Genomic DNA, 23,188 nt, shown 5'->3' with positions numbered 1-23,188 from the left:
GAATTTAATACTTTAATTGCATTTATATTTACTCTGTGCTTACCCATGATGCTGGCTTTCCATGTACAAGAGTGGTAGTTTCCCCCTTTATTTATTTTTTTTTTTAAGATTTTATCCATTTATTAGAGAGAGAGAGAGATCACAAGTAGGCAGAGAGAGAGGGGGAAGCAGGCTCCCCGCTGAGCAGAGAGCGTGATGCAGGGCTCAATCCCAGGACCCTGAGATCATGACCTGAGCCGAAGGCAGAGGCTTAACCCACTGAGCCACCCAGGCGCCCCAGTTTCCCCCTTTAAAACAGGCTTCTTGGGGCGCCTGGGTGGCTCAGTGGGTTAAGCCTCTGCCTTCGGCTCAGGTCATGATCTCAGGGTCCTGGGATTGAGCCCTGCATCACGCTCTCTGCTCAGCGGGGAGCCTGCTTCCCCCTCTCTCTCTGCCTACTTGTGATCTCTCTCTCTCTCTAATAAATGGATAAAATCTTAAAAAAGAAAAAAACAACAAAACAGGCTCCTTTATATGGAAAACACGAGGCAGACTCAAAACAAACAGTGCCTATCCTCAGATGAAGCCAAAGCTGCCTGGCTGTTTGCGAAGAACTGAAGTCTGGCCTGTCTGAAGCAGTGTGTAGCGTCTGGGTCTCCACGATAAGCAGCACTGTTGGGCTCATGCCAGATGCAAAGCGTGAGGGTGTAGGAGGGAGATTTGTTTGATTTTCCGAGATTCCACAGCAAAAGGCACCAGTCCTTGTGTGAAGTGTCCATCACCCTTTACATGTGGGGACATTAGAGGCAGAGCTTGTTTCATCAGCTTCTGTTCTTAGAAACCTCCCCTGGAGGAAGTAGGGGCAGTCACTGGGCCCCGAAATGCATGCGTTGTTCTCCTGCTCCGTGTTCCCCTAAGAGCAAAGACCCATTCCTGTGCTTCGTTACAATTATTCCGCAGACTGCCTGTCACGCTGGCTGATGACGAGGCTGTGACGTAGTTTTTGAATGATTTGCCTTCTAGAAATAATGGCTGAAGAACTCAGCAGGCACTGGAGGGTACCTCCAGGGCTAGATACGTTATTGTTCTACAGAAGCATCTTCTTCCCACGTGGGATTACCGAGCACAATCTGGAAGTTTCTCGTGGGAATCGTAAACAGCAGCCCCAGCTGCGGGGTGGCGGAAGGTGGCGTGAGATTTGAAGCTGGGAGTTTGAATCTTGGTGTGGCCCGTCCCGAGTGATGTCGGTCTGTGGGCAAGTTTTGTCTTTCTCGTGCTCTGACGTCCTCATCTGTAAATGGGTACAGCCCCTACCATCCTGACTTGGGGGGCTTGTGAGTTAGTTTATGTGGAGCCTTTCCAACAGCGCCTGGTGGCAAGTAAGTTTCCAGAAATTGCTAGCTTTTGTTACTTTCGCTGTAATTTCATATAAAGTATCTCTGCACTTCGAGAATATTCTCTGCACGCAGGGTCTCACTGCCGTTACAGGGAGGCAGTGGGCTGGTTTAGGGTGCTTGTTTCAGAACATTGAGGACATGTACATTCTTGTGACCCTTTAGGTGACTGTGTCAGAAGAAGTCAGGAGCTTTTCCCCTCCTTTCAAAGCTTTCCAGGGAAGAGTGATTGGTTTTGGTGATTTTTCTTTACTTGTGAGGAATTAGAAACATTTCTGAACTTTTCAGGAAGATATAAAACAAAACCAGCTGCCCTTTGTGCTTCCCTAATGTTATTCTCAGCATAGTTGAAAACGGTCGTATGTGTATTCCCCTGGACACTTGTGAAACCAAATGGCTTTTCCAAGCATTCCTTTTTCTCTTTTAAATGTCTCTGCATGTTCATCATGTGATTTTTGTCTTCAGTTTGTCATAGATTTCTTACCAACCTACTAGTCTGAGGTGTTGACTGGATATTCTAATTCTTCTCTTCCTGCAGAAGATCTTGGGGTTCCTTAGTGGGATTATCTCTCCTCCCTGTCCTGACCACTTCATTTCCACTTTGAGGATCTGTCATAGATAGTTCCACATTGCATATTCTTTTATTTTACTGTATCGATCAAATGAGTAGATTGCTTTTTTGGAAAAGATTATTTTTAGCTACTGGTAGTCCTAAGGCATTTAGCAAATCTGAGCACATTTCCTTGTTTGTAATAAATAGCTACATTTGTCTGGTTTGTAATAAGCAGTTATATTGTTTATTTTGATGGCTATGGGAAATAGTGCTTGGCCCATGGGAAACAATATGTAAGCACCCTCATTGCCAGGATCCTCCTGGTCACTGTCTTGATGGTGGAGAGACCGTGAGCATGAAGTATGAGCTTTGATATCAGAGGCCCACCCCAGCCACAAATCACTAATCACCAGCTGTGTAATTTTGGACTTCGCTTCTCCAGGGCTCTGTCGTGTCATCTGGAAGGCCAGATGATCATCACAGTCCCCATTTCCCAAGATGGAACAGTGATTGATTGGCATAGCCGGTAGGAACTTACCAAGACTCGATACTTTTTCTTCCTATGACTGGACATACCGGTGTTTTGGCTAATTTGGAAACTGAAGGCTAGACTCCTTGCTCATTAATTCCACCACCCAACAGATGTCTGTCTGTAGATCCCTACATTGGCATTGGGGATATAAACTGTATGGGTTGGGGCCCCTGGGTGGCTCACTTGGTTAAGTGGTTGCCTTCAGCTCAGGTCATGTTCCCAGGGTCCTGGGATTGAGCCCCACATCGGGCTCTCTGCTCAGTGGAGAGCCTGCTTCTCCCTCTCCCTCTGCCTGCTGCTCTGCCGACTTGTGCTTTCTATCTCTCTATCAAATAAATAAATAAAATCTTCAAAAAAAAAAAAAAAGAAAAATTAATAAACTGGGTGAGTTGGTTGCTCTCCTCAGGGAACTCCGAATTCAATCCAGCAGATAGGCATGTACATTGTGGACAGTCATGGTGGCCTTTAGTAATAATCACATAGTCCAGACGTGAGAGGTGAGTGTCGGGTCTTTAGTGGTCGAATGGGCAGGATGGGAGTTCCAGGCAGCAGGTGTAGCAATGGGATGGTGTAGGGAGGTGTGAGAACGTGGTCTGAAAAGTCAGGAGTTTCCTCTCTTACTGTCATAGGGAAGTATTTGAACTTTATCCATTAGGGTATCCTTTCTTTTTTAGAAAGATTTTACTTATTGATTTGAGAGAGAAGAGGGCAAGAGGATGAGTAGGGGGAGAAGCAGACTACCCATTGAGTAGGGAGCCTGAGTCGACTTGGGGACTTGAGTTGGGGGCTCGCTCCCAGGACCCTGGGATCGTGACCTGAGCTGAAGGCAGACGCTTAACCAGCTGAGCCACCCAGGCGCCCCATAGGGTATCATTTCTTAAGCCACGGCTGTTTGCATTCCATTTTCACAATGTTTGCTATTTCTGTATACCATCTGAGCCAGATACTGGCTTGCGGTGGAATGTGAAGGCCCTGTCTACTCTGGTCTTGTCATAAGTAACACTGTCAGTGAAATCAAAGACTGATGGCTCATTATAGTCTTTCTTGGAGCATTGAAATGATTAACATGAAAACGTTCATCTCTGTTCCTCCTGAAATCGTGTCATGTCCTGTGCGCTGTGCGATGTGTAGTGTGAGTGGGAGAAAGAACAGAGAAGGACAGCGACATAGTCAGGGCTGGATTTCCGGAGGAGGGGCAGGGCCGGAGGGGGGCTGGGCAGGGTGAGATGGGCTCTGGCGAGCAGTGTGGGGTGGCTCAGTACTGTGGGCGGGCGGGCTGAGTGGTGGCAGTTGGGAGGAGAGACAGAAGGATTGAGAAGCCTTGTGACTGAGCCTTGATCACCCCAGGGTGGTGACAGGACTCGGAGAATGAGACATCCATTCTCTGGCTCTAAGGTGTGCCCAGAAGTCAGACCAATTGTGTGTTGTTGGTTTAAAGCAAGCTTTGGAGTGGAGTTTTCTTTCTCCCAGGCTGTGTGCCCCGACCAAGCTTTGAGAGCCTGTGGGCCATGGCTTAGCATCACTTCTGTTTCCTTGTTTCCTGTTTACTCACTCCTTCGGCGTCGAGGGACCTGTCGAGGGACCCGTGTTCTCTCCGTTCTCGTCTTCCTGTTTGGTGGAACCAGCTCCTTCTGCTGATTCCTTCCTGGCTTCCAACTCCCATTCCTGATTCTCCGAGAGAACCCCAGGCAGTGTTTGCGTCTAGACGCAGAGCTGGTGGTCTGTCTGCACTAGGGAAGATAGCCACTGGGCTGATACCAGTGACTTTGGAAAATGGTCAGAAATTGTGGTTTGACCCATTGAAGCGTTGCTTATTTTTTTTCATTTCTGACTCTTCTGATAGAACATTTATTTGATTTCTTTTTACACGCCTGTCTGCCACCTTCACACTAACAGTGTCTCGAAGACCAGTGCTTTGTGAGTTTTCACTGCTCTCCGGCTTGAATTCTTTCTCGTTCTTTGTCAACCTTTTTTTGGCCTCTTTTTTTTTCCTATTTTATCTTCTCCCTCCCTCTGAGTACCTTGTGTCCATGACCCAAAATTATTTGGTCTGGCCACCCAGGTGCCCCATAAGTTTTCAGTGTTTTAAAAAGATCTTCCCAATGTTATATTGTGCATGCAGTGTTTTATAAATTTTCTTGTGGGGGTGCCTGGGTGGCTCAGTTAGTTAAGCGTCTGCCTTCAGCTTAGGTCATGGTCGCAGGGTCCTGGGATTGAGACCCACATCGGGCTCCCTGCTGAGCAGGGAGCCTACTTCTCCCTCTCCCTCTGCCTGCTACCCTCCCTGCTTGTGTGCCTACTTTTGCTCTCCATCTTTCTGTCAAATAAAGAAAATCTTTTAAAAAAATAAATAAATGAACAATTTTTCTTGTAAGATTTTTATTGTTTACAGTTAAGTCTTTAATCTACCTGGAATTATTTTTCTGTGGCCTATGAGCTAAAACTAAAGCCAGTTTTCGTTTCTTCTAGTTGGTTGCTGTCTTTCTCACAGATCTTTTTGGTCCTTTATCTCTGGGCAGCAGTTAGCTTTCATTCCATTTACTTAGCACAGACAGAGCATGCTCTGGGCCACAGCACACAGCACTCATTGAGAACATCAGGCTGGCTTGATTCTCAGGTCCTGGGACCCCTGACCCAGCAAGGGATGGGGGAAGGGCCCTCGTATGCTGGTGCTGTCACACTGGGATGTGGGCCCTCAGCCTCAGTGCTCATGATTCTTGCTCTAGATGAATTTGCATGAATTTTCGGGGATGCTTAAGTCTACTCAAACGATGGTAGAAGGTTCCAGTGATTGAGAAAACATAATCTTTGGAACCCACTCCTTTCTCCTACTTGCGCACAAATGGGAGCTATACCATTTATATTACTCTATGACTTGCCCCCCCTCCCTTTTTTTTTTAAATAGAGAGCATGTGAGTAGGGGGAAGAGGTAGGGAGGGGCAGAAAGAGAGGGGGAGAGAGAGGGAGAATCTTAAGCAGGCTCCATGTCCAGCACAGAACCTGATGTAGGGCTCCATCCCCAACCCTGAGATCATGACCTGCGTTGAAATCAAGAGTTGGACGCTTAACTGACTGAGCCACCCAGGCACCTCAATGTTTTTGTTTTCAAACCTGGTATTACGGAGATTATTGCAGGTCAGTAAGTAACAGAATGGTGCAACTTACTGTCAATGGCATCTTCATGACCAAGGTCAACTTTAATCATATAATTTCATCAGTTATGAGGCACAGCTGGGTTTCAAAGATGTATGGGGGGGATGTGGTGCTTCTTAGGGTTGATTAGATGTGACCTCTCATTCTCTTTAAATTTCTGTGTAGTGTTTTGTAGTGTGGAGGTACTATAACTTATTTACTGTTTTCCTGTTAATGGATATTCAGGTTGTTTCTACTTCTTTTTTTGCTTTTGCTGTTGTAAACAGTGCTACAATAAAAATGTGTGTGTGCGTGTGTGTGTGTGTGTGTGTGTTTCTCTCACTGTCTCTCTTTGTCAAATAAATAAATAAATAGAATCTTAAGGTTTTATTTATTTATTTAAGAGAGAGAGAGCCCAAGCAAGGGGAGTGGCAGACAGAGGGAGAAGCAGGCTCCCTGCTGAGCAAGGAGCCCTACATGTTGCTTGATCCTAGAGCCCTGGGATCATGACCTGAAGCGAAGACATTTGCTTAACCCACTGAGCCACCCAGTCTTCCCTGGTTTCCTTTTCTCCCAGTTTCCCATAGTAATGACACCTTATAAAACCCTAGCATAGATTTGTTTAGATTTCCCTAGTTTTGCTGGTCCTTATCTGTGTGTGTGTGTGTGTGTGTGCACTTGTGTGTGCCTGTGTGTGTGTAGTTCTTTGCGGCATGGTTACTGCATAGGGACAGCTGTCCACCCCCACTGTCGGGTAATGGAATAGTTTCATTGTCCCAGGATCCCCCCGCTGACCTTTTATACCACAGCACCTCCCTCCTGTACCCTCCTTCTCCGTCCCTGACTCCTGGCAACCACCAGTCTGTCCTCCAGTTCTCTAATGTTGACACTCTGAGAGCAGTATATTAGCAGAATCACACAGTGTGTAACTTTTTGGGATTGCGTTTTCCCCACTTGGTGTGATTCCCATTCCATGGTGTGGGGGACTAAACTCTGTTTCTTCATTAACTCATTGGAGGACATCTGGGTTGTTTCAGGTTTTGGCTACTGCAAATAATGCTGCTGTAAACATTCACGTACAGGTTTATTTGTGGGAACATAACTTTTTCATTTTTCTGAGATAGTCACCAAGAGTGCAGTTGTTGGGTAGGTGATATTTGCATATTTGGTTTGATAAGAAACTGCCAAAGTGCATTTACCTTCCTACCAACAATGTGAGTGATCCAGTTCCTCTGCATTCTTGCCAGCACTTGGTACTGTCGTGATTTCCTCTTTTAGCCACTCTTACAGGTGTACAGTCATACCTTATGGCGGTTTTAATTTACTTGTCCCTAATGATGTTGAACATGTTTTCCCATGCTTGTATGCCTATATCCCCTTCGGTGAAATGTCTGTTTATGCTTTTTGATCATTTTTTAATTAGTAGTGCTTTTATTTTTATAGGATACATTCCTAGAAGTAGGATTCCTGAGTCAAAGTATATGGGGATTTAAAAAAAAAAAATTGTACTATCTAGGGCACCTGGGTGGTTAGTTGGTTAAAGCCTCTGCCTTCGGCTCAGGTCATGATCCCAGGGTCCTGGGATCGAATCCTATGTCGGGCTCCTTGCTCAGCGGGGTACCTGCTCCTCCCTCTGCTTCTCCACCCTCTCGTGTGCGTTCTCTTTCTCTTTCACAAAAATAAATTTAAAAAATCTTAAAAAAATTGTACTGTCTGGTCTCTTTGAAGAAAGCTGAGTGGTTCATATTTATATTTTGAACAAGGCTTATTTACAGATATTCATGCTTGGTCTGTGATTGGTTTTAAAGCTTATATTCTTGAATTGGTATCTTAATACTGTGACACTTTCCTGGCCACTGGCGAGACTGAACATCTTTTCATCTGTTTATTGGCCAGTATTTCTTCCTTTCATGATTTGTTCACTTGTTGAAAAGTTCATTATCATTTGAGTTGCTTGTCTTTCTCTTATCCTTTTGTAGACGCTCTCCATGTATTATGGCTTTTAATCCCTTTTCAGTAATACGTGCTATAAGTATTTTCTGGAGAAAATTTATTGTTTTACCATGTTTATGGTATCTTTTGCCATATTGAAAGTTAAGAATCTTATGCAGTTAGTAATATGAACGTTTTTTCTTTTAAGTAGGCTCCATGTCCAGTGTGGAGCCCAGTACAGGGTTTGAACCCATGGCCCTGAGGTCAAGACCTGAGCTGAGACCCAGAGTCAGATGCTTAACTGACTGATCCGCCCTGGCGCCCCGAATGAACCTTAAAAATTTTGGATTTAGAGTATCCTGTCCTGAGGTTTTTCCGTATGTTTTTCTATTATTTTTATAGTTTTATTTTTTCCCATTTATATTTTTCCTAATCTGTCTGGAATTTTTTTCTGTCTAGAGTTTGAAATACAAGTTTATTTTTCTTTTCTTTCAGCCCTGTAGCTGGCCACTTGTGTCATTGCCCCTGCTTAAACAGCCCATTTTTCCCATCTGAATTGTAGTGCTATTATTATTATATTTAATGTTTTCATATTTATTTGGATTTGGATTTTTTTTTTTAAGATTTCATTTATTTATTTGACAGACAGGGATCACAAGTAGGCAGAGACATAGGCAGAGAGGAGGAAGCAGGCCCCCTGCCGAGCAGAGAGCCTGATGTGGGGCTTGATCCCAGGATCCTGAGAAAATGACCTGAGCCGAAGGCAGAGGATTAACCCACTGAGCCACCCAGGCGTCCCTGGATTTGGATTTTTTATGACAAGTTTCCCTATACTCCATCTGTATGTTTATCCCTGCACCCAAAACCACACTGTGCCAAGTAGTTCCTTGGAATTATTACTATAATCCTTGGGATTTTTATTGGAATTGTATTCAGTTTATACATTAATTGATATATGCACAGTTAACTTATGCATTAATTAATGAAATTTTTACTTTAATACATCTTATTCAGGAAAATGGTATTTCTATTTATTTTGACCTTTATACCTTTTAAGAAAATATTATGCTTTTCTTCATGTAGGACTTTTATCTTTCTTGTTTAAAAGTAGGATTTATTTTACTTTTGTTACTGTTGTAATTGAATTCCCTTGCCCCATTTTGTGTACTTAAAAAAATAAAATTTTAATGTTATAGTTTCATTCATTGCAATATTTTTTATTTGGGGGTTGGAAACACTTCTATATCTTTGAATAAGGGATCTTGAAAAAGATCTGCTTTTCTTGGCTTAACATAATCTAAATTTTTAAAAATTTGTTTTTTAATCTAAGCTTTTTAAAAATTGCTATTTCCTTTTTTTAAAGATTATTTATTTATTTATTTGACAGAGAGAGAGAGAGAGAGAGAGAGGTCACAAGTAGGCAGAGAGGCAGGCAGTGTTGGGGGGAAGCAGGTACCCTGCTGAGCAGAGAGCCCGATGCGGGGCTTGATCCCAGGACCCTGAGATCATGACCTGAGCCAAAGGCAGAGACTTAACCCACTGAGTCACCCAGGTGCCCCTCTTCTTTTTTTTAAATATAATTTAATCTTTTCAGTGATTCAAGATTCATTGTTTATGCACCACACCCAGTGCTCCATGCAATACCTGCCCTCCATAATACCCACTATCAGGCCCTCCCAACCCTCCACTCCCTTCCCCTCCAAAACCCTCAGTTTGTTTCTCAGAGTCTACAGTCTCTCATGGTTCATGGTAAAAAATGCTATTTCAAGTTCTCTGTAAGCATTTAAAATAGTTGTACACTTTTCCCTCACCATAACTTTTATTTTTATTTTTTAAATTTTTATGTAGATTTTTTTTTTTTAAAGATTTTTATTTACTTATTTGACAGACAAGTAGGCAGAGAAGCAGGCAGAGAGAGAGGAGGAGGAGGCAGGCTCCCCGCTGAGCAGAGAGCCTGATGTGGGGCTCTATCCCAGGACCCTGGGATCATGACCTGAGCCGAAGGCAGAGGCTTTAACCCACTGAGCCACCCAGGCACACCTTAAAATTTTTTTAAAAAAAATATTGTATTTATTTGTCAGAGAGAGAGAGAAAGAGAATGAGCACAAGCAGGGGCAGCAGCAGGCAGAGGAAGAAACAGCTCCCTGCTGAGCAAGGAGCTTGCTTCAGGACTGGATCCAAGGACCTTAGGATCATGACCTGAGCTGAAGGCAGATGCTTAACCGACTGAACCTCCCAGGCACCCTTCATCATAACTTTCAAATTGGATTTCTTCATTTGTTGTAGTGCAAGGTAGCAATATTTCTGGTTCTTGAGACATGAATACTTTTTTTTAAAAAAAGATTTTATTTATTTATTTGACAGAGAGAGATCACAAGTAGGCAGAGAGGCAGGCAGAGAGAGAGAGGGAAGCAGGCTCCCTGCTGAGCAGAGAGCCCCATGCAGGGCTTGATCCCAGGAGACCCTGAGATCATGACCTGAGCCAAGGGCAGAGGCTTAACCCACTGAGCCACCCAGGTGCCCATGAATACTTCTTTAATGCTTGTTTTGGAAGGAAGCTAGGTTCAGAAAAGCATAAAGGCAAGAAAGACATCACCAGCAATTCTTTTACCAAGCAGCTCTTCATGTTTTCACATAATTCCCTTTAGGATTTTTTTTTTTTTTTTAAGCATAGTTGAGAGCATACTTGATATATTTTTCATGTCCTTATTTTTCATTTCATGTTACAAACTTGTGGGTTTTTCATTATAAGCTCTTGGTATGAGTTTTAAGGGCTAAATAGTGTTCAATTGTAAGCTGTTTATTGAACCAGTTCCCCCAGTGTGAGATCCTTAGTGGTTTAACCTTTCATCAGGTGTAGATAATGTTTTGAGTCTCTTCATTCCTAAACCTTTACCTGTCTTGTAGATTGCGGTCCACAATTGGTATCTGCCAGGAAAATTTACAGGCTAAAGGAGGTGAACCTTTGGAAAATTTACTTTATTACACATAAGTGTAGAGCAGAGACCCCTGCAAATGGGTCCCAGTCTCTAAAGGCCAGTGGGGATTGTACTGTCCTAAGTCTGACATGTGGCTGATGCTGTTAATTGGCTGATTTTTATGGGTACAGTTGACTCCATTCCAGTTGGCATCAGAGCTTTCCACATGAGGATAATCTGGTCCATTTCCATGATGTGCTTAGTTTTCCCCCAAAAGGTTCCTGTAACACAGTGAAAGGAGCACTTTGAAATAGGCCCTTTTTCGTAAGGTTAATTTGATGTCGTTCGTAAAAATGCAGCTTTTATTGCTGATCCTGTCAGTTGTTCTGACATTTGCCATGAAAGGGTACAGGATTCTTAAGAACCTTATTATAGATTACCGTGGCAGGATAAGGAGTCTTGAAATACAGGTCAGAGCTCAGGAAAACCAATGCTTGCAGAATTTCTGCAGTAAACTAGTTAAGCTCATGCAGTGTCCACCTGGGTGGGTGTTGGTAGATAGTTTTTAAATTCAACAGGAGCAAAGTATTTAATTTTCCATTTCTTCGTTCCTGTATCAGGCTTTACTGAACACCTCAAGGGCAGTTTTTTGTAAAAGATTTACTTATTTGTAAGAGAGAGGGAGAGAGCATGTGTGCTTGATTGAGTTTGGTGGGGAGGGGCAGAGAGAGAGAGAGAGAGAGAGAGAACTTCCAGTAGCTTCCCCGCTGAGCGCAGACCACAGCGTGGGGCTCGATCTTAGACCCTGAGATCACCACCCGATTGGAAACCAAGAGTTGGATGCTTAACTGACTCTGCCACTCAGGTACCAAGTTTCTTTCTTTCTTTCTTTTTTTTTTTTAATTTTTGAGAGCTTTATTGAAGTCTAATTTACATACCATAAAAAAACTACCTCTTGTGAGTATACAATGCAGTGATTTTGAAAATTTTTTATTTATTTTAGAGAGAGACACACACACAAGGGTGCACGTAAGGTGGTGGGTGGGGAAGGGTCTTAAGTAGACTGCACTGAGTGCCGAGTCTACTGTGGGACTTGATCTCTTGACCCTGAGATCACCACCGGAGTGGAAACCAAGAGTCATCTGCCTAACCAACTGTGGCACCCATGCGCCCTCTGCGGTGATTTTTAAAAATCCGTGTTGTACAACCATCAACACACCCAGTTTGAGAACATTTTCCTTATACCTATTTTCTATTCTGCAAGTTGACAGTTAATCCCCAATTCCAGCCTTAGACAACCACTAATTGACTTTTGGTTTTTAAATATTTACTGTCTCTAACATTTCATGGACTCCTACAACATGTGGCTTTTGGGGTCTCACTTCTTTCCATTGGCATAATATTTTCAAGGCTTTTCTTTGTCGTAGTGTGTCAGTATTGCCGAGTAATAACCCATTGTCTTGACAACACCACATTTTATTTATCCGTTCATCTGGTCACCAGTTGTGTGCATAAAAATTTGAAGTGATTTTCTTGACTGGTGCTTTTATTTATTTAAAAAAATTTTTAAAGAAGATTTCATTTATTTATTTGTCAGAGAGAGAAAGAGAGAGTGTACAAATAGGGGAGGTAGAGGCAGAGGGAGAAGCAGGCTCCCCGCTGAGCAAGGACCAGAGTGCGGGGCTCCATCCCAGGACCCTGTGATCATGGCTTGAGCAGAAGGCAGATGCTTCATGGGCTGAGTCACCCAGGTGTCCCTTGACAGGTACTCTAAAAAAAAAAAAAAAAAGAAAGAAAACTTTTGCTGTTACATTCCCCCACTTGATTACAAACATGCCCAGTTCACTGACTCGCAGTAGAAGTTAGCTGTGATGAAATGCCATGGAGGCAGCTGACCCACCGTAGCGATGCCCGCGTGTGTTCGCAGAGAGCATTCTGGGAAATAGGAGAGACCGGAGGTGAGAAAATAGCCCCACTAGTGCCAGGTGTTCCTTTCGCTTCGCAGGAATGATCAGACAACTGAGTAAAGATGAGAAGAAACGGAAACTTAAGCATGACGAGGTTATAAATCAGTGCCTGTCACGTGCCCACCTTGAGCTAAAGAGGTGTAGGTGCCTGTGGTTGCCAAGTGTGTTCAGTGTGATTCCCTGGTCTTAACTGGCTTGGGTCCGGATTATAAATTCTATAAGATCTCCTGAGACACATCTCTCCCCTAAATGTCCATCACATCTGTATTCTGCATGCCCCCAGGGCAGCGAGCATCTCAGTCCTCATTACCACGGTAGCCAGGCATTGTGCTAGGTGCTGGAACAACAAAGATGAATGAGGTACGATCCCTGTTATGTGGGAGCTCCGGTCTCTAAAGCAGATCATTAATGGGAGAGTTTGGTCAAGGGCTGCAGTAGAAAGAAGTTCAGAATAAGGAGGCACTCAGGAAGGCTTCCTGGTGGAGGAGACCCTTGAGCTAAGTCTGGAATGACTTAGTATAAGCACACGTCCAATGGGGAAGTGAGAAGGGGACATGGGAAGGGCGATAAATAGCATGGCCTTTGGCAGGGTAGTCATCATAATAATTAATTATGCGATTAGTACTCCCCCTGAGTTTTCTGCTGTGGTAGGTTGGTCATGACCTGTCCGTATCTAGAAGATAATACTGATGATGTAACCCAAGCCTCGGCGGCTGGGTTTGTGCTGTTCATCTGCATTCCTTTCCCTTTAGGGGCCAGATATCTGGAGTTGGCAGGGCAGCTTCTGACTTGTACATTTGACTCAAGTAAACTAACAGGGATTGTTGATTCAATTTTTTATATTTGCAGCTGATTTGTTTCATGATCCAGGCTGTGCTTTTTTTTTTTTTTTTTTTTAAAGATTTATTTATTTATTTATTTGACAGACAGAGATCACAAGTAGGCAGAGAGGCAGGCAGAGAGAGAGGAGGAAGCAGGCTCCCTGCCAAGCAGAGGGCCCGATGCGGGGCTTGATCCCCGGACCCTGGGATCATGACCCGAGCCGAAGGCAGAGGCTTTAACCCACTGAGCCACCCAGACACCCCTTTTGTTAGGTGACCTAGCTTTCAGGAAGCCCTTAAATGTGGGCCTGTGTGAATGTGTAGAGAGAGTAGCATATGCACATCTCATATTTAAGAGTGACCTCTGCCTAGGAAAGAGGGATGTTTCAATGTGCAAGAGTATTCTGGGACTCATGGCTCAAGATTACTCACTTACCTAGCCACAGAACAAGCATTTATGGAGTGTGTACTGGGTACCAGACTCTGAGCTCGGTGCAGGGGAGCCAAGGGAGGAGCTGGAAACCAAATTGTGCTGTTGAGGACAGGTGTTAGGTTTGAGCTGCCAATTAGGCTTCCTTCCTGTGAGGGCCAGCTTTTCTTTGGCAGTGGTGGCCTAGAAGGCTAGGATGGATTAGTGATATCTGTAGTGTTATGAGTACAGATTGGAGAGTAAACGTACTAGTGCTGGTTATTTGCTGACACTGTGTCAGGTTTTTCTGGTGTACACGGATGACTTGAGTAAAGGTGGGGTATGGGAAAGAGAGGGCATTTGTCTCAGAATCAGCATGTTTGCCTTGGTATGGGGTGTATCTGGAAGCTGCTTTGGATCAGTTTGGGGTTGGGTAGGGCTGGAGTACAGATGTTGTTAATTATATAGTCTCACAATGCTGCTTATTATGTACTCATGTACTATCTCTTAAATGTATGTAGCCTGTTTCTTTAGGTGTAAAATGGAGATAATACCTGCCTCACCCAGATATAATAATGTGGGTGGGAGGAGCTAATGAAATAATGGGTATGAAAATAGTTTACTGCCTACAGAGCAGTAAACCCTTGGAGTATTATTACTACAGGTGTGGAGGTGAGTGGAACAGGAAATGCCTGAAGTTGGGCAAGGTTGAGCCAGATGGTGATGGCGTCAGGTCCTTTGCATTGGGTCCCTCTGCCTAGTCTGCTGTGTCTGTCACATCCAGGTTATGACTCCAAGTTACCTCCACTCAGGCCCCAGAATCTAAGCCTGTTCCTGCCGTGTCTTTACTTACCACCTCATCTGGTCTTATTTTCTTCAGAGTTCCCATTAACTGAAATGGTCCAGTTAGCATCTCTGTGCATCTCCCTCTGCTAGTACCATGCACATGTGGTGAGGCAGAGACCGTGCTCTCTGTATCCTCAGAGCCTAGAACAGTAGTGTCTGGTACATGGGAAGAGTTCAGGATTTATTGTTAATGTTTTTTGAGGGGAGAGGGCATGGGCGAGCACTAGAACAAGTGGGGTGGGAGGGCCAGAGGGAAGAGAATCTTCAGCAGATTCCACGCTCAGTGTGGGGCCTGATGTGGGGCTTGATCTCATGACCCTGAGGTCATGACCTGAGCCAAATCAAGAGTTGGACACCTAACCGACTGAGATACCCAGGCGCCCCAAGGATTTAACACAGGTTATGTGAGCAAATGAAATGGAAGGGCCTTAAAGTCTACAGACTCAATGGGCCTAGATGCCCAGGAGCCCCGGGAGGATTGTAAAGAATAGAAGGTAGAAAAAAAAAAAAAAAAGAATAGAAGGTAGTAGCTCTGACTCCATCTCTTTGCCAAGATGTTTGTGAAGCTCTTATTTCTTTGGTTATTGAGAAATACAATTAATTGAATCTACAGTAGTAACTTAATTGAAAGTTCATTCCATCAAGTCTGGATCTGACTTCACACTATAATCCCTTACAACAAAACAAAGAACAAGAATCAGAATTCATATACTTTTTTTTTTTAGTGTATGTAACAGGGCATGAAATTATACAATGTTTCCAATTTGGCAGGCTGCTGCATTCAATCTCTTGAAAGATAATCTGGTTCCTTAAACTACATGCAATATGAATTAGAGTTGGTTTGTGAATTGAATACAATTAGCAGCCCACCCCTCCCCACGCCAGACTGATTTGTTTTTAAATTGGCTCTTGGTTTTTTCTCCTCTGCTGGTGGGCATCAATTCCATTTTTCCTCCTTTCTTGTGAGTTGTTACTATGCTTTCAAGAGTCTGATGAATATAGCTAGGCTGTGTAGGGCTTCCTGCAGGTATGTGAAATGAACACACATGGAGAGGGGTGTAAGTCAATTCCATGTCAGTTACCAGCCCATAAATCCAGGTGTGTGTGTGTGCACCTACCCCAGGTTTAGAGCTGGTGGGTGACTCACCCCTTTCCAGGAGGTGCCGGGGCTGCCCTGGTTGTCTCTCTCCCTGCACAGGTGGACTGATGAATCACTGGTTCTCTCGCAGGGTAACCTGTCTGTGTGCCCAGTTTGAGGCCGTCCTGCAGCATGGCCTGAAGAGGAGCCGGGGATTGGCGCTAACGGCAGCCGCGATCAAACAGGCAGCAGGCTTCGCCAGCAAAACGGAAACAGGTACTGCTTGGCCTGCTGCAGGGCGGAGGATGTAGTCTTTTCTAAAAGTTTTTATTTATTTTTTAAGAGCGGGCAAGGCAGGCATTGTATGGGACTGGGATGGGGTAGCCTGATGGTGCAGAAATCCATGTGTGAGGATGTCTTACGTGTTGTCCTCTGCAGAATTCTCAGAGCCCCGTGTTCATCTCTGGGACCTCACAGTCCTGCAGCCAAGGTGCTTATGTCACCAGTGCCATGTGGCAGTTGCTGGGAGATTGATGATGTGTTTTAATTCTGTGCATGGGGATAGCAAGACATTTCGTAACTAAATCTGCCTTCAACACCAGCAGCAGGAAGAGCAGAATCAGTAGGTGTCTGAGCAGACAGCTTTGCTACTGTCCGTTTTAGCGTCACCCTAGTAGTGTGCCGTGCTCCTGTGTCCGGAGGACAGGGACAGCGCTGATAACCTCTGCTAACACGTAGGAGCGCTTTGCACAAGACTGGAACTTCGTTAGTCTTTTATATAAATAAACTCATTCAGTTTTCATGACAGCCTTATGAGCAGTAGGGCTTTCATTTTCTCTACTGTACAAATGAGGAAGCTCTTTAAAGGATGTGCTCTGGATCTGGACCTAAAAGTGTATCATGTCATATAAGAAACATTCTATGTCCTTCTTCCCCAACATTTTTTTTTTTTTTTTTTTTTTTTTTGAGAAGGAGCGTGAACGGGTGTATGGGAGGGGGGCAAGGGCAGATGGAGAAGGAGAAAGAATCTTAATTTTTTTTTTTTTAAAGATTTATTTATTTGACACAGAGAGAGAGAGAGAGACAGAGAGCAAGAGAGCGTGCGCACCTGAGCAGGGGCAGGGGGAGAGGGAGAAGCAGGATCCCCAGTGAGGGAGGAGCCTGATGTGGGACTTGATCCCAGAACCCTGGGATCATGACCTGAGCCGAAGGCAGGTGCTTAACCGACTGAGTCACCCAGGCATCCCAGAGAGAAAGAATCTTAAGCAGGCTCCACACCCAGCACACAGCCCAGTGTGGGGCTCAATCACATGATTGAGATCATGACCTGAGCCAAAACCAAGAGTTAGATGCTTAACTAACCGAGCCACCAGGTGCCCCTCTTCCCCAGCATTTTAAAGAGCAGGCTTTGGGGCGCCTGGGTGGCTCAGTGGGTTAAGCCTCTGCCTTTGGCTTGGGTCATGATCCCAGGATTCTGGGATGGAGCCCACATCAGGCTCTCTGCTCAGCAAGGAGCCTGCTTCCTCCTCTTTCTCTGCCTGCCTCTCTGCCTACTTGTGATCTCTCTCTGTCAAATAAATGAATAAAATCTTAAAAAAAAATTATAAAGAGCAGGTGTTTTCAGACCCTGCTTGGGACTGCTGTGACAGATTCCTGACTCTTGTTATTGTGACGTCTGTGTCACTGTTAGTGCCCCTCGTTCCCAGCTGACCAGCCCTCTCCGTGTGTGGTGGAGGTGTCTGTTGGGCATTGTCTGCCAAACAAGCCCTTTCTGTTACTTGGGGCTGGTAGTCCGAGGAGCACCCGCATGTCTGTGAGGCACTGCCAGCGTTCCCATTCTTGCCCTTTCCTGTCTCAGCACGATTTCAGCACCGCCTCCTGAAGAGAGGCTGACCAGCAAGCAGAGTCTCTTCCTTGTTTTCTGCTGCGGAGAGGTTCTGGGCGGCTTCCTTGCCAATTGGAAGCAGGGGAAAGGTCAGGCTAGCTTTGCTCTTGAGGGGGTTGCCGAGGGCTTCTGTCGATCTTTCCTGCGGTGCAGTTAACCATTCACTGGTGCTGGACGGTCCTTGGCTAATGAAATTCCCCTGCTATGGAATGTTTGATTAAAAACCTCCTATGGGGAAGGGGCATGGGTAGGTTTTCAACTGCTAGGGGTTGGGAAAGATCAGATGAGTGGCTGCTTGGTTGCTCTTAAAGCCATCAGAGTGGCTGTGGCAGGCCAAATGGAGAAAATGAAATCGGATGAGGAGGCGCGGATGGGAATGGGCATGCCTGTTTTCCCTTGTCCCTGCTGGCTGCTGGCCTGGGCCCTTTCTGTAGCTTAGGACTTAATACCAGGCCCTAGAGTTGGGCGATGGGGTTGAAATCCCCTCTCCGTGACTTGTCACACATGAGCTCTCTGGGACATCCCCTCTCTGAGCTTCAGGTTCCTCACGCATAATAAAATAAGGCCACGCACAGGACCGGCTCCCAGTGTTGTGCTGGGGGCTTCCTGAGAAAGCACCTGCAAAGCCCAGGCCTCAATACAGAGCTCCTGGAGCTGGTGCTGGATAACATGGCAGCAACTGGCCAGTTGCTTGGATCCATTGCACTGAAGCCCAGATAAGTTCCTAAGCTGTTCAAGTTCCCAGAGCTAGTAAATGGCAGAGCTGAGGATTCTGGCCCAGGTCAGACTGATGTCAGATTCCTGGCTCTTCTCTGCGCCCCGTTCTGCCGGCCGTGGCCCGATGCCCACTGCTGTTCCTCTGTAGACCACTCTCGCTCAATTAGCTGTATTGAAAGTGACAGGAGACCATAAGTGATGGTGAATTAATCCACAGGGCTGTTGCAGTAGCTCCGTTTACGGATGGGAAGCATTACCCTTAGAAGAGAGGAGAGCTGAATTCAAAGTAATGACTGAGCAAACGAGATTGTTGGAAATCATGCTGCAGTAGATAATACCGAGTCCGCCGGGGCGGGACTGTGGTTGGTCATCTGGGGTGAGGGTTGCCTGCATGGCTGAGTTCGGAAACTGGTGCCCTTGTACAGTGTCCACATTTATAAATTACGATATTTCCTGTTGAAATATGAATTTCTAGCTTTTGTTCCCCTTGAGGATCTGTGGCTCTGAGTCCACGTTTCCTGCTTGCTGTGGTTGGAACCCACCGCCCTGTGCAGAGGGGCCCCGTGCCCTAGTCCCCCACGCCCCGTACCTCTCCCTCCTGCCCCTGACAGCTTAGACGAATGCTGTTGTCATTTTTGTCCTGCTCTTGTTCTTCTCATTGTTCTCATGTGAAACTTAGCAGTTTTCAAGTGCAAACACCTCTCGCCTTTGAAGTCAGTTTCTGGAGCGCAGAGATGGTTATCATTTTTGTCCCGTTTTATAGTCACTTTCTGGGGAGAGGATCTGTTAACTTCCTCCTTGGATGTATAGCCAGGAGTCCCTTGTTTTTGTTTGTTTGTTTTTTGCTTTCGTCTTGATTTTGAATCCGTCCTTGTCTTTGGCCTGTGCCTGGTGGTGGAGACCAAGTGTGGTGCTTGAAGAGTTGCGTGAAGCTCGTGATGATTCATCCTTCTCCGGGGGCGGAGGTCACTCCTGCCACTCAGGCAGGTAGGGTAGAGGAAGATCAGTTTACTCCCGTCCAGGATGGAGCCTTTCATACCTGGGCTTCAGCATTTGCGAGAGCTGACGTATTTCTGCTTTCACCTTATTGCCAGGATGTGGTCATTTGGGCTTTCCCAAGCGTATTCGTTTCTTAGAGCTGCCATGACAAATTTACACACCCTTGGTGGCCTAAGACAGCAGGGAGAAATTGATCCTCTCACATTTCTGGAGGCCAGGAGTCCAAAATCTAGGCGTTGGCGGAGCTGATTCCTTCTGGATGCTCTGAGGGAGAAAGCCTTCCCGGCTTCCGGTGGTTGTCAGCCGTCCTTGGCACCCCGTGCTTGTGGCCGCTTCCCTCCAGTCTGGGCCTCGGTCTTCCCATGGCCTCTTCCCTCTGGGCTTCTGTCTTCATGTCCTCTCTTCAGAAGAACAACAGCCCTGCTGGATTTCGGCCACCCTCCTCCAGTAGTCCCTCAGCTTAACTAATTACATCTGCAAAGAGCCTTTTTCCTAATAAAGTCACACTCTGTGGTTTCAGAGGGACATGGATTTTCGGGGGACGCTTCAATCCAGCACACCCTGGATCCCTGAGCTGTTAACCAGTTTCCGTCCTCCTCTCCTGGTTCTGAGCTCACGTTTTTCCCCTTCCAGACCTCATGGGAATTCTGAAAGCCCTGCTTCACTTCTCATCAAACTCTGTAGCTGGAAGAAGCCCTGAGGGCCAAGTAAGGCTCTGAATGTAGGACTCCTGTCTGTGGGCTTGTCTTCTCTTGGGGATCTGGGTTCTTTGTTACTTGCCTTTGTAGCGCTCCCAAGTCCCCAGCTTTATTTTAATAACCGTTTAAATAACTGCCCAGCTTTTTCCCTTGTTTTTGCGGGAGAGGTTGTCTGATCTGGATTCATCTTCCAAAGCTGAACGCGGCCCTTCGAGGCCAAACTCTGCATGCTTTTTCCTCTTGCTGCACTGCCGCCTGTGTGTGTGACCATGTCTGTGGCTTGTCTGGAGATCAGGTGGCAGAGTTTATCCTTCCGTGATAAACTGTAGCCTGGGGAAGGGAGCTTACAGGCAGAGTCCCTCCAGTTCTGGGAGGTTTTTAGCTGGTGCCTGCATCCATCCCCCATTCCCAAGCTGGCTTGTTTGTCAGTTTGGTGTTTTGTTTTGTCTTTGTTTTCACCTTAGCATTTGGGTTTCATATGTTTTTTTGTTGGTTGGTTTATGTGTTTTTGACTTGGGGAGTTTTTTTCCCTAACTCAGACATCCCTGAGTTAGGGAACATTGGTAGCGTGGATGTGATTACAAACAGGCCACCAGCTCAGCTTTGTCACCATTGTCGGTGGGCTTGGGAAGCGGGGTCCCTCCCCAGTTGAGATCCCGTTGAATCGATGGTGCCAACAGCTGGGGTACGCAGGACCCAGAGAGGCTTGGCATGAGGTTATGCAGTGTGTCTCCTTTGGGATCCAAGCGCCAGAAGCGAGAGTCTGCTGTGTCCTGGGGTGCTTTTTCCTCTTAGTTGGACGAGTGGCTGGATTTATCTCTGTAGGTGATTGATTTGGTGGTGGTCAGACGGGAGTCTGCGTTTCCAGAGTCTGGTCCTGCCGTCTTTGCGTGAATAATTACAGAAGGAATTGGTCATTCCTTACCCAGCAGCTCTGTCCCTTCTTTCTTGCTAATGGAATTCTGATTTTGTTCAGATGTTGGGTCGCCAAGTGCTTGAGGCTTGAAGCTCGCTCCAGGGGGAGTGAGTCTAGATCAGATCAGGCCAGCCATAATAATTATCAGCTTGCCAGTAGTTGCTTTCAGAATAGACACGAGACAAACTTCTGACCAAAGGGAAGGGAGAAGTCTGCTTCTTTTTTGTTTTATGGTGCTGGGTTGTTTGCGTGTGACTGTGGTGTTTGGAGCTGTGGCAATGATCTTGTGACTGTAAAGGAGGACAGGTCTGAGGACAAAAGCCAGTACACGAAGGACAGCAGCTCAGAAAGGTAGAAAGTACCTTGATAGCGGCACTGAGCTTCTGAATTAATGACGGCTAGACCTGCCGTACCTCTGGACTGAATGTTGTTTGGGGACAGTAAATTTCCTAATGTTGGAAGCGATCTTGAGTTGGATCTCTGTTTACAATCCTCCTAAAGCAACCTAACTTAAACAACAGAGAAAAGCAAGACAACTTTAATGGAAGTCAAAGGCCTGTGATCCAGAAATGAGGGGACAATCATGACTAGCATGTTAATCTTGGATGTTTTCTGCTCCTTTTTGATAATTTGGCTGACCACAGGCCTGGCTTCCCTGTTTGCTGTTGACTCACACCGAGCAGCTCCTGTGAGCCAGGGCTTTCTTCGTTAGACCCTCTGTTCGTAGTCCCGTTTTATTTCTGAAGTGACTATGCGTCCGGAATGACAGTGTCCCCATTTTACAGATGAAGAAAATAAGGCTCAAAGAAATGAAATACTTTTCTTAATGCTCCATACCTAGTAATTGTGACAGAGCCAGGGTTTTGACTTTGGTCTCCATGATTGTGACTCAGAAGCTCTTCCTCTTTTAGTCATGAGGTCATGTTGTTTCCAGAAAGAGGGCTCTCTGGGAGACCATGACCCACTGCCCCCCAACCCCGCCAGTTTAAATTCATGAGTAAATGAAGCAGCAAGTATTTTTTTTTTTTTTAAAGATTTTATTTATTTATTTGAGAGAAAGAATGAGAGAAAGAGAGAGCATGAGAAGAGGAAGGGTCAGAAGGAGAAGCAGACTCCCCACCAAGGAGGGAGTCCATCCGATCCTGGGATTCTAGGATCATGGCCTAAGCAGTCGCTTAACCGACTGAGCCACCCAGGCGCCCCGCAGCAAGTATTTTAGGTTATGATCACTTAGAGCAGGTCAGCAAACCATGTCCTGCCACCTATTTTTATAAAGTTTTATTGGAAGACAGCCACGCACATTCATCTATGTACTGTACAGTACATATGTACAGTACATAGATGAATGTGCGTGGCGGCTTTTAGGCAGTTGTGACTGAGACCATTTTTCTCGTAAAGTCTGAAGTATCTAATATTTGGCCCTTCAGAGAAGAAGTTTTCTCCTCCCTGTCTTGGAGAACAAAGGACAGGGAATCCCACTTTACCTTCGTACACCCTGCTCCCTTGTCAGTTGCCTGCCTACCTCACTTGATGATAAGCTTTGGGACTGCAGGGCACCATGTCAATTTCACTTCCTCTTGACCCTCCCGCTGCTAGCATAGTATCTGGAAATACATAGTACTTCAGTAGAAGGACATTGATATTTCATGATTTCAGTTGGCACAGTATTGTATTGTATTTCATGATTCCCGAGGTACGTTATACCAGGGTCACTGCAGAGTGCTACAAAGGAAGTGATTAAGTTTGGAGGAAAAGAGCGGAGATTGATTTTTAAATTTACTAAAAATGAATTAAAAGTGACAGAAAGCTACATAAGCTTGGCTTGGAATTGGAGGGTTTTGCAGATGCTGGATGCCCAAAGTAGTCAGTACAGAATGCTGTGTGGAAAAATGAATGATTTTTCTTCCTGCTGGAGAAAGGAGAAAGAACCACCGCAGTCAGTGCCTGTCCTCGTCTGTTGGAGACTACCGTAACATGATGCCAAGCCTTAGGAGCTTATAAACAGCAGCCATTTATCAGGTTTCGGGAGGCTGGGAAGTCCAAGGTCAAGATGCCAGTGTGGTTGAGTGAGGACCCCTTTCCTGGTCCATAACCAGTGCCTTCTCGCTGTTCCTCACATGGTGGAAGGGGACAAGGGATCCTGCTGCAGCCGCTTTCTGAAGGACACTGATCCAATTCCACAAAGACCCCACCTTCATGACTAAGCGTCCTCCGGAAGTCCCCACCTCCTCATACCATCATCTTTAGGGGTTAGGATTTTAACATAGGAATTTTGGAGGGACACGTTCAGACCGTAGCAGTGCCATTTCATGAGAAAACCTCGTAATTGGATGCTCTTGTTAATAACTAATGGACCGCCATGCGGTGATGTGTGGGCAGTCCATTACAAGGTCATAGGCTGGTTCAGAATGG

At 45.6% G+C, this 23,188-nt stretch overlaps 1 protein-coding gene across 3 annotated transcripts in view; it reads left to right on the top strand.

Annotated features, from left to right (window-relative positions):
* Positions 1-23,188, top strand: part of SNX29 (sorting nexin 29) — a 475,893-nt gene that overhangs the window by 27,933 nt on the left and 424,772 nt on the right. For all 3 annotated transcript variants that reach the window (XM_059415299.1, XM_059415297.1, XM_059415298.1), the window contains exon 4: positions 15,713-15,837. In XM_059415299.1, the coding sequence (XP_059271282.1) occupies positions 15,713-15,837 (125 nt within the window). The remainder of the gene's footprint in view (positions 1-15,712; positions 15,838-23,188) is intronic.

Source organism: Mustela nigripes, chromosome 11, assembly GCF_022355385.1.
Source record: "Mustela nigripes isolate SB6536 chromosome 11, MUSNIG.SB6536, whole genome shotgun sequence".
NCBI lineage: Eukaryota > Metazoa > Chordata > Mammalia > Carnivora > Mustelidae > Mustela > Mustela nigripes.
The sequence above is the reverse complement of the archived record's forward strand: the minus strand, read 5'-3'. Positions and strand labels throughout refer to the sequence as shown.